Raw genomic sequence first — 14,257 nt, 5'->3', positions numbered from 1 at the left:
AGCAATATGATTTTGTGAAAATACAAGCTTTTACGTGAGGAATCTATTGTGAAGATGGTGGCTTTGTCTTTTAGAAAGATTCTGTCCTTCAGTTTTATTATCCAGGTTGCATGCTTCCTGTTCCACTACCCCCTTGCTAAACCACTAACATGAAAATCCACTAAATTCCATGGCTGCAAGACCAAAAAGCATTAAAGATTTAATTTTAAATGAACAAGGCAGCCTGCACCTCTTAGGATCTACTACAGACTTTCTGTAAGGACATGGGCACTGGGTAACACCATTAAGCTGAAACAAAAACAGAATCAGTGCCTACAAATTAAAGTAATTCAGAGAATGAGAGAATGGGCATGGTGCATTGAGATCTCTTTTCCTTTAGAATAAATGCATCAGTACAAACTCCCTCCTAATTTGCAAAAGAAATTGTAGTGTAAATTTTCATTAGTGGGCACACTTTTTAGCAGATGCTTATACTAATAAATGTCTGTGATAATAACGAGATATGCTTGGCTTCTCTAACACTGATTGATGTATTCTGCCCTTACACACCTGCATTCAAAAGCACAGAAAAGAGTATTATTCTCTATGAGAAGAAGGAACATTGAAAGCCTCAAACAGTCCTGCATTTGCAACAGAAACAGAAAGGACTTTTTGAATGACTGGCCAGTGATAAGTGAAAAAAAGTCCTATTGTGTAACCACACAAAGCACTGGAGACAAGACAAACCCATTTACATATGAGAACTCAGACCTCAAGCAAATCCTATAAGAAACTACATGAGACAGGATAAAAGATATGCAAAAAACAGAATTCCTTCTTCCCCACAGAGATTACTGCAAATTTCTACTTCTCTCATTTATCCTTAAGGGTTAATCCTGTATGCAAGCAACTGTGCAATGATGGTCTCCAAAAATATGCCAGAACTCTGTTCTTAAATGTCTTTCCTCTTCTAAAAATGCACACAAACTATACATTGAATAAGTGCTATATATTCCATTCTCTCTACAGGTTATATGTATTTAAGGAAATGCTTCTCCAAAGAGCAAGGTTATTTTAAAGATACAAGTCAAGATTGTGTCTGATTTGTACAATACTAACAGAAGAAAAAGGAATAGCAAAACCCTTGGAAAGAATATAGACATGCTGTGTTCATACAGGACAAAAATCACATGGCAACAGAGCTTTGATATTCTAATGCTACGAGAAATTAATTTTCTCTCTGATTTGATATACTGTTTTATTCTGATAAAATGTCCTTCCCCTATACCAAACTATTTTAATATTTCAATTGTTTACCTCTAGTGCAACATAGCATATAAGAAGTAATTTTATTCCACAATACAAACAGCCTTTGATCTTGTTCAGGAGTAATGGAACAAAGGTTAAAATTTGGTCCTGTTTAAGCTGTACTTTACCTGTTCAGAACTTCACTTATTAGCTCACCTCTGCATGCAATGTTTGAATTTTCCAATATCCATAAGGCCTTTCAGTACAAAAAATTAGTGCTTTGTTAAAATCAGGATAACCAAAGATACTGTAAAGGGTTGAGAGGAAAAAACCCAACAAAATATACTGTCCCTGTCACCCAGGTGCTTTCATAACTGAAGTAACATCCTTATTACACTGCCTGCTTGTGAATGATTTAAAAGGTTCTGCTGTTTGACAAGTCAGAAGAGTTTAAGCAAGAGCTGGTAGGGCTCAGACAGGCAACTTTATTGTTTATGACAGTGCCTGGTATCCTGAGCCAAAAGGAGCTCACAAATTCTTACTCATGTGTCTAGCCAGATAATCACAGGGACGTTTCTGACCTGTGGAAGAAATGCTTGTGATTTCTGAAAGTGAGCAGTTAGTACTGCAAGGAGGTTTGAACTGCTAACATGAATTTAAGGCAGTACTTTGACATAGAACTGAATTCTCTATGCACTAACAATTCCAAACAGTCTGCTTCGGCCACTTAATTCTAACAATCCATTATTTGCATGGGATTTCTCCTCTCATGCTGAACTGAGGGATTCTGAAAGATTACATTTGCTTGAAGACATCTTAATAAAGTCTTAGCACAAGTGCATTTAAAATCTGGCAAAAATTCAAAGAGACAGAATAGTTACAAGTTTGTATATTTCAGTAGCAGATGGCTTTGTCTTTTTAACTCGCATACCAACCTTATCTGAAAAATGTAAATTCTACTGCTTAAAAGCACATTCCTCTGAAATCAGATGTGGGCTTCATTACTTAGGGCTGCTTGTTTCCACGTTCATTTAATTAAGTTTTGTATATAGAACAGATGAAAGAGAAGGGGACAAAAAACTAAGGGAAGGAGACTTCTGCAGTGAATTTTCATCCCCTCCAAAGTTCCTCTGTCATTTAAAACCAAATAGCCAAACTCACTGCTGAGTGAGTCATCTCAGTGAGAGCCCCTTGCTAATCCTCTTCATTCCTTACAAGATGCAGTTGCCCCACAAGCTGCAGGTGCCAGTCCAGCACACACCCAGCTTCACTTAGGCTTTAATCTCTAGAGCACATCTGCATTCTGTGGGGCCGCCTCGGCTCTTCCAGACCACCTCAGCTCAGGTGAGTGTGTCCCTACATGCAGATCCCCCAGGCTCTTTCAGCCATGGCAGAACCCAGCCCTCACAGGAGACCCTGCGTGCTTGTAAAGCTGCCTGCAGAGGTGGAGTGGCCAGGATCATAGAATAAGCAGTTAAGAGGCTTTACTGCATATGGAGCTTGGAAACTCACAGAAAATGTTAGATTCAATAGAAGATTACTTTGCAAATAAGAGGAATCTTAACTAATTTGCTAAGAAAACAAGTTATTTCTTTAGGTCTTGCAGTGTTGTCCAGAGTTAAATGTAGTAACTTCAAATAAACCAAATGTAATGGATGCAAAAATGTATTTCTGTGGAGTTGTTTTCTGAGAAAATGCATGTAGTATATGAAAAGGAATATGAACCTCAAACTGCTGTGGCAATGTATCCTGTACAGGCAGGCATCACAAAAACAGATTAAATTCTTTCAGTGTGGCTGAAGGTCACAGAGCTGTACTTTGGCAAAAAGACCTGTTGTTAGGGTTCCCTTTGGCATATACCTGATTAATCCTTCCATTTCACATTCCTCCCCAGCAGCCAGCTGAACAGCAGAGTGAGGGAATTAGTTTCCTTTGCCCTCAGAGCAATCTTAAGTCCTCCAGGAAAATGGATGACTTTAGCTAGGCAGCTAAATTAAGTCAGAGAAAACATGTTCTTTCCAGTTAAGCAAAAGCATGTACCTGCAACAAATGATTATCACATTAAAAATACATGACAAGTAGCATAACTCCAGTCTCTAAAACAGGTCAAAAAAGGACATGAAAAATCCACCAAGATGCCAGTTAGCAGAACTAATCAAACGTGGGATTTTAAAGAAGTTGTGTCCCAGGATCTCAGCATCTCCTTCCAAACTGTGCTAAGCTCTCACCTCCAGAAACTGTAACGTTCCTCCCCACTGTTCTCTTCCAGCATCCCATTGAGTCCTGAAGGCAGCACTTGGGGTTTTCCCAGGGCCCCTTGATGTATCTGCAGTTTTCATCCTCACTCTCAAGAAGATGTGCTGAGACTCACCTCCTTCCCACCTGCCTCACTGGCACCCAGCACTGCAGTGCCCTGGCTACTGCACAGCTGCCAGCAGCTGCAGTGACCACCCAGCTTTTGCCTTCTGGCAGCCAGGTGGCCAAACAGAAGCCAAAGGGGGAGTGACACCTGTGATCCTGCCCAAGGAAGGAGCAGTTAAGTCTCGCCCCTCCTCCAGTTCCAAATCCTTACAAAGTTTCTAAGAACAGAGCAACTTTCCAACTTCTGTCCTGCCAGATCTAGTTTATAGCAAGCAGGCTGACAGAAAATGCCCGGACAGATTTACTGCATACGCTTTGTTTCCTTAGGATGAAGGCTAAATGTGACACAAAACCTTAGGGTTGTAATAAGTACTAAGTGGATCAATTATAAACACTGTGGAGGCTTTGCTACTCTTTTCATTGCATTTAAAATTTTGCAAACTGTCTTATATACAAGAAATTGTAAACATTTAAAAAAATCAACTTATTTTAGAAGCCACATAAAATGATTTGGTTACCTATGACTAGGAACTAAATGAATCACAAATACTATAATACTATAATAATTTTTGCATAATTCTTCTCCCATTCTTCAAATTTCATGACTACACCAAATACTCTTCTAAGTCTCAGCTTTAGCAGGTATATAAGCTATGCATAAACTGAGTGCAATTTTGGCCTGCCTTTATTGGAAAACTCTTTCTTTGAAGCAACATTCATGCTTTTTACAAGTTATTCTAATGATTACCTACTGCAATTCAGTGCATTAAAGCAGTACTTTTTAGCAATACATTCATAGTATGTATTTGAATACCTCCTGTATGTTAGTATGCAGCTGTTCCACAGTCTTGGAAATAACAAACAGCAATTCTGATTTTAGGAAAAGATCCCTGCTTTGAAGTCAAGCTGCACTAAAGTTAATAGCACTGTCAGTGACTTCACCAGGAGCTGAAGCTGAACCTAAATGCTCATCTGTTATATTAGTCATGCTATCAGCCACCCATTACTTTTTGGCACCCACTTTCACCAAAGTGGGGCACTCCTTCCAGACTCTTCTCTTTTTGTAGACTAAGGAAATTTCCAGGGAACTAAACTGTAATGTAATTATCACTCTGCATAAATATGACTCTGCAGTTGTCATAGCAATGGAATGAGTGTGATATGCTGTTGAAGTAAAAATAAAACTGAAGTACAGCTAGTGGAGAACTAACAATTATTTCCAACTGCTTGACCGCATTTATAGGCCCTTTGGAGAAAGGCCAGTGAAGACACTCAGGGTAGATTGCCTTCTGAACTGCTGTACTGAGTCTTCCACCTCTGGGCAACAGGAGCCTGATGGTTCTCATTTCCTTGTAAACCTGTCTTTTCCTGGGCCTCCTCATTATTGTGTGTGCTATGTGGGACTGGAAAAGTTCCGCAGCGCTCACTGGGTAGAGAAGTTTCCAAGAGTTTCTTTCATTATATCCTTAAAAGGTACCCTTAAAAACTTAGCAGTCAAGATGAACTGGGGTTATGGAGCCAAAATGGGAAAGCTGTGTTGGGATGTGGTTTGGACCATGGGTAGGAAGCCTTTGTAGCAACATGACTCCGTTCCGTCACGCACAGACCGAGCTCAGACTTGGAGCTGCCTGTAGCAACTACTGAGTATTAAAGCTACACTTTCCTACCCAGCACCTCTCTTTCAGAGCAATTTCCCTACTTTGTACTGTCATAATGTAGTAAAGAGATACAGCTCACAACTGCAACACCAGGTATAGAAATCAGCCTCTGGAACAACTACTTATTGACTTAACAAATTTCTTCTTTTTAAAACCTTCATCTGGCTAGCAAGCCCTTACGGTATTTGAGTTTTCCTTAGGAATACAGACTATAACTTCTCTCCCATACAAGATGATGTTATTAAAAGGGACAAGGTGCTGACAACTTAGCAAGTCCTTATAATCCATCCTGGCTTTCAGTCCAAATTTTGTGGAGTGATGCTTTTATTCTTCCTTTGGTACAGGGGATACCAGCCCAGTTTCACATTGCCCAAATCATAAGCCTAATTAGAAACATAAATAATTTTGCTTTTTAATTTATGTAAGAGAAAGTACCGTGAATTTTGCTAAGTCCGTTCTCACCACCAAGACTATTAAGCAATGGCACCATCTAAGGATTTGTAAAACAGAATCATTAGTTTTAGTAGTAGAAACAGGATTTTCTCCTGAATTCAAAACCAAGTAAAATCAAATTAAGACAGAGAAGCAGGAAATTCCATTCCAAATAGAGGTAGGTGGAACCTTTCCCAATGTAATTTAAAAATTGCTTTCTTCAGTCCAGGGTGATGACTAGTCCGAGTTTTCTTATGGGAGGGTTGGGAAGGGGGATAGGGTTTGTATTCACTGAAAAGGTAAATTAAAATACACACAACATAAAGTTATGCTAAACATCATGCTTTTTATTTTTGGGGAAAGAGCAAGAAAATAGCAGTACTTCAACAGACTAGAAAAAGCCTCATGTAAACACTAAAAGCACAGCAAATTATACTAAAAGCTTATACATTCTTAAGTCAAAGCATAAAGTTGCATGTAAATATGTGTGTGTATATATAGTTGTACATGTATACACACATAGGCACACAACTTTTAAGTAAAGATTATCTGAATTATCTGTGTTTTCTTTATCCTTCAGTTTAGTTTTGGGTGAGTGAAGCAATTAGACCAGAATTAACATTAAAAAATACCCAACCACTACCACAGACTAGATTAAGAACTTAGACACGTACACAATTACAGCACAGTCTTTACTCTTGTGGCCTTTGAATTCCACTAAAATAAGCCAGTTTTAGAGGGAATGCACCCTGGAAGTCTCTTGGCTTTTATCACTGAAACATCCTAGCCTTTGTTAAAAACTAACAGAGGGAGCTACCCCAGAATGTGATCTCCAATTCTTCCTGCAAACTGCATGCATGCCAGACGTGAACCATGCAAAAACCCTTTGAGGTTTAAGCCCTTAATTATTACCTTGTGTCAAGATTCAGGCACTGTGCTTTACAGCAATCTTCAGAATCAAATTTAAGAAATGAAAATCGCATTGGGAGTTGATTTTACTTAAAATAGAGAAGGGTGAAAACTCAGATAGTTGGCAACTCTCAGCTGATTAAGCATTTCACACTATGGATTAATAAAAACTTAACCAAGTGCTTTAGTAAGTTCTGAAAACAAAAATAAGTTATATTTCAAAGAACAAGTTAGTATAAAAAGTTTTAACATATGCAAAGTATGTGCTCAAAATACTTATTTTGCATTTTTAAAAAGAGCTGTCATCTACCTTACAGCAACAAAATTCACCCAGTATAAAATATTGCAATTTGTCCCATTGTGTCATATGAGAGGTTTCCTTATTCTTCATATGATCAAGAACACTTGCACAAGAGTTCATGTTATTCCAAGCCACATAGTGGCAGACAGACTATGTTTGAAAATGTGCTTTTACTATGCAGTGCAGTAAAAGCTAAGCAAACCATTTCAGAGCAGCGTTTAGCAGGTCAAAGAGCTACGTCGAGGCAAGAAATCCAGAGAAGAGTATAAAAGTTAATGCCAAGTGGCAGTACCAAGAAAGTGAATTAGATCAACAGAAAAAAAAAAACCCTGCTGATAACATTCACTATCACATGTACAGCTTGTAAGCTAGGAATAAATTAGCTTAAGGAGAAAAAAAATAATTAACTGTGTAAACAATTCATCCAGTACAAAACTGGATGCAGCCGGTAAGAGCAGAACTAGCTTAGTAATGCTGAGGATGTGCGTGCATCCAGGTGCCTGTTCAAAATGCATTTATCAATGCCACTGACCCCCCCCCTCAAAAAAAAATCACCTACAGCTATTTACACCAAAGCGGAGGCTTCCCTCCCCCCTTACAAAGTTATTACAACTCAGGAAGTCGCTGCTGTCTTCTACAATTAAAATTCCAGTTATAAGCTACCAATGTTTCTAAGATGAAAACACCCACCTTCCAAATTAAATTGAAAACTCTTGTCAAGCATGTCTGAGGACTCTTCAAAAGTTAAAGTACAGCACTTTGCTCAAGTGGTATTTGCATGAGTAACTTGTACTGACAGCCTGTTAAAATAAGAGAATTTAACACAACTCGGGGTAGCTGGGTGTTCCTCCTTAGGAAGAGGGATCCATACAAATTCCAGTCGTTCTTGTCAAGGTGTGTTACAGGGAGAGAAGGACAAAAGAACCTTCAGTTCAGTCGGCCTCGAGGGGAATCTTCCTGCTTCTAGAAGTATTCCTCCTCTTCATCAAAAAATCCGTTTTCCAGGGCGTACGAGCAGTCTGCGTTAGAGTCAGCTTGGCAGGCACCTTTGTATTCTTGAATGGATTCATACAGGGAGTAGAGCTGACACAGCAACGACATATCCAGCTGCCGAAGGCCAACCTGAAGGGGGAACAATTGAAACAATCTTTATTACAATTGTCTTTCTATGGCAGTATAATGCTATACATCTTCTGTTGCTAAACAGAACAGAGGCTCAAGCTTCTTTCCACCTTGAACAGTTATGAAATGTGGAAGTAAAATTCATTTTCTAAGGTGACAGATGCCCCAAGGGATAAACTGGACAAAAGAACAAGGAACAATGCAATAGTACAGAACAAATGCAAAGTGCTCTTCAAAATGTTGTATTACAATGGTGTGCTTAACTTTCAATAAGCAGTTCACTGCTATCGGAACCATGGCAGATGAATTCATAAAGTCTGTATTCCTCATTATGCAAGGGAGATACTTTTCCAGAGACACCATGTGTCTTTCACACATCATTCTCTCACACCATCACAGGTGCTCCATTTTTGTTTGAAACAGCCTGGCGTAAAAGTTTTGACTGAGATTCTGACTGTTTTCCTACTTTCCCAGCTAAGGATCTCTAATTTTCCTTTCTATGTTGATGTACATAGGCATCTGACAAAGGCAGGTATGTCTAGCACAATACAGCACACTACTTTCAGGCAGAGAAACAAAAGCAGAAATGACACAAGGACAAATGCCATATCTTGAAAATCTTCAGAGTATTTTCATGTGCCGCTCAAGCATAGGCTTGATTATAATTAAGCACCTAATATTTTGGTCCTTAAGCTTCTCAAATATTAGTTCCAGAGCAAATTTTGGTTTTAAAGAACTATTTAAAAAACGGCTGCATCTTTATGTCAGTACATAAACCAGTATGTTGCACTGCAAAGTGAAATAAAGCTACTCATTTAACTCAATTCAGTCTCCCTCTCTGGCAACAAAACGGAGAGTTCACTTGACATTGTCACCTATCCAAGTCAGATCAAATTAAAACTAGGTTTTGTCTTGCAGCAAATTTAAACCACTATCCAATTAGAGAGTTTAGAGAAGCAGCCATTTCAGCCTTATTTTTCAAGGAAGTGTTAAACTGAAAGACTGTTCCTAGTAAGCCTCAGTTTTATCAAATAAAAAAGTTTTTACCACAACTCATATCAAGATTAAATAAATAAATAAATAAATAAAGTAGCCTTTACTGCAGGCTGTATTTACTCAGAATTTACTGAATACCAGGCTGTATTTTACTCAGAATGAGAACTCTTACCTCTCCTTATGCTCCTAAATTCTCAGGGCAATACACTCGGCACACAAGAAAACCACAAGAAGCTAGCATGAAGATCTTACTTTGACATTGCTGAACTATCCTACCAGCAGCTCTTTCTCAAAATGAGGAGAAAATAAAAAATCATACATCACAATGCCACTGAGAAAAACAGGATATGGCATCTTTCAAGAACAACACAAATTACTTGGTGACATCGTGAAGCCAAAACATGAAGTCCTGCACAGGCTAAATGTGAAGACTTTAGGACAGGACATGGAACACAGTGCTAGATGCCATGGTATTACAGATATAAGTCTTTCCACCACCTCAGATCTATGCCACTGTTCTCGCCCGTTTTCCTTTATAACCTAAACAAACTGCTCACAGGTAAGAAAGGATGCTTGTGAAACTGGACCTAACACTATGACATACAAACAAGAGATCCACCTGGTAGACCTGCATGACAGCTAAATGTTTGAGCTGCAAGACTGCAGTCCAGAACTGTTCAAAATGCAATCAGGAGTGAATTGAGCCAAAAAAGTCAACTTGGAGACAGGCAACCTTTGTCTCCCAAGGAAAGTGGGAGCATTTTCACCAGCAGCTCTCCTGTTTCAGCTCCATAAAGGACTTCAGCGTTTTCTATGAAGTTCAATTCTACTGACTGCCAAGCACAAACTTCAAGGGAAAACCTGCTAAGCAGAATTGACATAACAGGTCTTTAAACCAAATAATTACATTTAATATCTTCTTTTTCTGTGACTGCCACTAATATCAAACAATCAAACAAGAAATCCACTGAGAAAAATGCAGCCCCTTCAAAACTTTCAAGTACGATCCCCGAGGTAAGAAAAATCTGAAGAAATGTCCAACCCTGATTGCATTATCGCAGTTTTTAATGCCAGCCAAGCTGCGTTTGACTCTTGGTAAGACATCCTATAGCGCACAATTCCCTGTGATAACTGTTCCTCACGAACACAGTTCTGAAATGACCTCTCCTTTCCTCCCTCCCTCTCCAAAGCACCCAAGTTCATCACTTTCTCAGCTTAAAAAACTTACATACACAGTAAGTTACTTGATCATGCAGGGAAAGATACTCTGTGCATTTCTTCCTCTCACTCACTATGAAAAATTTATAGCAAACCCACTACTCAATAAAAATATCTTTGACTGCTGGAAGAATGAGTGTTCAATATCAGTAATAAAGTGCTTTTATCTTCTTGATGAAAGACAGCCTATTGGTACACAAGAGTCTCTAATTTGTACAGGTCACAAAAAAGTACATCTGGAACCAAGGAGCCTGTGGCTTGGAAGTCTTTGATGTGTTTAGAAGTACCTTTTTCTTCAGAAGTATTTTATCAAATTATCATCAAGGATAACAGAGTATTAAAGGAAAGTTTAAAGGGGAAGTGTAATTATCAAATGACTTTGAGAAGCACCTCATTTGACTTCCCATTAGGAAAAAAAATAGGTTAGACTTACCTAATGAGTTATCTTTGCTTTTTTGGAAAGGCTTAAGACGACTAAGACCATATGTCCTTGTTTCCCTTTACAGCATTGCAGAAGAAAGCCGCAGCAGTCAATGGCACCCATCCTTCTTGAGCTTTAATGCAAGCTGGCAATTCTAATACACAATTTTAACTGTTGAAACACTGGTGGGAGACTAAGATTTCAACACGCTACACTATCCTCCTAAATCCAAAGAAGAACCTTTCAAAAGACCTTCTTGTCCTCAAGCACCTTTTTAGCCTGAGAAAAATAGACTTGAACTGGGCAGATTTTCAGCAATATCATATTTTATATGCTTCACAGAGTTATTAAGAGTTGGAAGACACCTCTGGAGATCATCTAGTCCAACCCTCCTGCCAAAGCAGGGTCACCTCGAGCAGGTGACACACAAACCTGCATCTAGGTGGGTTTTGAATGTCTTTAGACTCCACAAGCTCCCTGGGCAGCCTGTTCCAGTGCTCTGTTACTCTCCATGTAAAGAAGTGTTTCAGTCCTTGTGTTTCAGTTAGGGCCACTGCTCTTCATGCTGTTGCTGGGCACCACCAGAAAGAGTCTGGCACCACCCTCTTGAGATTCACCTTTCAGATATTTATATATATTAATGAGATTCCCCCTCAATCTTCTATTCTCTAAACTAAGCAGGTAGTCTCCTGCAGTCTCTCCTCATAAGAAAGATGCTCCAGACCCCTAATTATCTTTGTGGCCCTTCACTGGACCCTCTCCAGAAGCTCCTTGTCTTTCTTGTACTGATTCTACCGAATCCTCAGCGCGCACGGCTTAGGCTATTATTAGTCATTACAGCTGCAGCTTGCACCAGCAAAACACCAACACCCAATTAGTGTTTAATCAAAAGGTGTGCCAGGTCGCCCGGAAGAATTTCGCTATAGGAACGCCGCGCTACAGGATCAAAACACAGTCCTAGAGAAAACTATGCCGAATCACTGCCACTTGGGCTACACGAATCCGTGCCGGCACTGGGGCTATTTTAAACGCCAGCCTTTCCGCGTGGGTGCCGGGTCCCGGTGGGTGCCGCAGGGCGCGGTAAGCGGCTCCTCATCCGCACCGGGAGCAGCCCCACCGGCCCCGGCCCCCCCCCGCCGCCGGAACCGGCGGCCGGGCCGGGTTAGGGGGGCTGCCCCGGGCCGGGTTACGGGGGCTGCCGGCGCCCACCCGGGGCCGGGGCCGGGGCGCCGGTCCGGCCCCGGGGAGGGGGCGGGGCCCCCCCCGCCCCCCGCCACGTCCCCCGCCCCCGCCGAGCCCCGGCCCGCCCCACTCACCATCTCCTTGCGGAGCAGGGCCAGCGCCGCGTCCAGGTTGGGAGGCTTGGGCGGGCGCGGCGAGCCCCGGCCGCCGCCGCTCAGCTCGTCTTGGATGCGGGACTTCTGCGCGTAGAGCCGCTCCAAGTCCCGCCAGCGCCCGCCCTGGCCGCCGCCGCCGCCCGAGGACGAGGAGTTCAGCAGCCCGCTGAGGCTCTTGGGCAGCGGCGGCAGCCCCGCGCCGCCACCGGGCCCCAGCAGCCCCGGCCCGCTCATGCTGCAGCCGCGGCCAGCGACGGAAGGAGCCGCCTCGGCCCCGCCGCGGGAGGCGCCGCCCGGAGCCCGCCCCGCCTCCAGGCCGGGTAGGGGCGGGGGAGCCGTGCGGGGCCGGCGGAGGGAGAGGAGGGGAGGGGAGAGGAGGGGAAGGGAGGGGAGGGGAGGGGAGGGGAGGGGAGGGGAGGGGAGGGGAGGGGTGGGGAGGGGAGGGAGGCAGCGGGGCGGGGGCGGCCGAGGGGCCGCACCGCAGGTGTCCCGGGTCAGGGCCACGCTCGGCGGCCGCGCTTCGGCCGCTTTGTCTGAGGTGAGGCGATCCCAGCGGCCTCAGGCTGTGGCCCGCAGGAACAGCCCCGCGGCAGTGCTCAGTCCCCGGCAGTGGCAGGCAGAAGGGCCCCGCGGCTGCGGGGCTGAACCTCCGGGCTCGGCCCTGGGGCTGGGGGAGGGATGAAGCGCAGTGAAAGCAGGCATGAAAGCAGATTAACTGCTACAGGCGGAGGGTGAGCACTTCTGCTGTGGAGATGGTGTTACATCAGTCGCCTGACCGCGAGACGCTGCTCTCCCTCTCCATCAAGATGTTTGTTTCTGATCTGGTTTGGGCTGGCATAGATATCTTCTCAGTAGCCTGTACAGTGCCGTGTTCCTGATTCAGGATGACAATAATGTTGATAATACACCGATGCTTTGATTTTTGCTAAGTCGCGTTCATCCTAAGGGCTCTTTTCTGTGTCTGTGTGTCTGTCTCATGCTCTACCGGGGAAAAGGTACACAAAAGAGACTAGGAGGGAGCATAGCCGTGACAGGTGACTCCAAACTGGCCAAAGGGATATTCACCCTTTTTATTTGTACTTTGTTTTCAATTATTAAGCTGTTCTTATCTCAGCCTAAATGTTTTACGTTTGATTCTCTTTCCCATTCCACTGAGGGGGAGGGCGGGAGGAGGGGGGTGGCTGAGTGAGCAGCTGTGGTGCTCAATTTCCGGCTGGGCTTAATCCACCACACTTTCACATCCCCACAGCCAAGTTTTGTACCAAAAGTATTTTATCTCCAAGCGTTGCAACTACACGAACCTAGGTCTATCTGCTTTGTGAGTCGAATTTCTCAGTCTGAGAGTTAGCTCGCTGTCTTGTCTTCCAGCGTTATTCACAGAGAGGGTTGTTGCTCTGCTTGACAGAAATAGCCAGGTGGTCTCCTGAGAAGGCTGTGGAGAGGGAGACATGCTGCAGGACAGGGGATGGGGCACGGGAATCCCCAAAACTGCCAGTGCGACCACAGCTCTGGTGCCACGGCAATGCAACCTCAATGTGCCAACTCTGATTTTGTGACTTTTGTGTTTCCCCCTTTCTCCTTGACATGTTTGCATCTCTGGAATCTCTTGGGGAAAAAAAAAAAAAAAATTAGGGCAGTTTTGGATTATTCAAAATCCAAACCAAAGCAGGGTATAAAATTGGAGTCCTGGGAATATGCTGCCATTGCAAAGCCAGATTGTTTAGAGGTGCATTCCTGTTCCCATGACCCTGCTTTGTTTGTGGGGTTTTCTCTTCAAGAAATACCCAGATATGGTGATTTTGAGTTAAGCCTCTACATACTTTCAGCTTTGTTCCCAGACTCACATGGCTTTTTCATGGTTTAAATGTCATCAGACTCTGACAATTGTTTTCAAACTGCTTACAGTTGAGGAAGCTTTTGCTTCAGTTCATGTTTATATGCCACTTTAGGGATTGTTTTTTCAGACAACCTGATGTGCTTCTTAATGCTTTTTGCTCTGGAATGAAGAAGATATTTTTTCCCCCTGTTAGGCATGATGCTACTTCTGCCCAAGTTCACTGTGAAAAATAAAATTGTGCTCATAGTTTTAATGAAACTAAAAACATTTTAAACCATCCTTATTGTAGATTAAAAGTGTCAACCAAGGGTTTCTGACTGCAAAAATTTTCTTTTAGTTTGCTAAAGAAGTACACACTGTACTATCTTCTCTGCTTATTAGCAAATACATTTATTTGTTCTCCATTCAACACCACTCTTTTTTCTCCCAGATGACAGC

General features: G+C 42.6%; 1 protein-coding gene across 1 annotated transcript; it reads right to left on the bottom strand.

The window, feature by feature from the left end:
- Nucleotides 1-6,004: 6,004 nt before the first annotated feature.
- FAM89A (family with sequence similarity 89 member A) lies at nucleotides 6,005-12,221 on the bottom strand. Its single transcript, XM_005518562.3, has 2 exons — nucleotides 11,962-12,221; nucleotides 6,005-8,010 (listed from the first exon to the last, which is right to left on the bottom strand). Exons 1-2 carry the CDS (start codon nucleotides 12,214-12,216, stop codon nucleotides 7,852-7,854), a joined length of 414 nt encoding a protein of 137 aa, XP_005518619.1. The 5' UTR covers nucleotides 12,217-12,221; the 3' UTR covers nucleotides 6,005-7,851.
- Between the last annotated feature and the right edge of the window lie 2,036 nt (nucleotides 12,222-14,257).

Source organism: Pseudopodoces humilis, chromosome 3 (assembly GCF_049639895.1).
Source record: "Pseudopodoces humilis isolate 2021_Gansu_Grassland_sample_001 chromosome 3, ASM4963989v1, whole genome shotgun sequence".
NCBI classification, from domain to species: Eukaryota; Metazoa; Chordata; class Aves; order Passeriformes; family Paridae; genus Pseudopodoces; species Pseudopodoces humilis.
The sequence above is the reverse complement of the archived record's forward strand: the minus strand, read 5'-3'. Positions and strand labels throughout refer to the sequence as shown.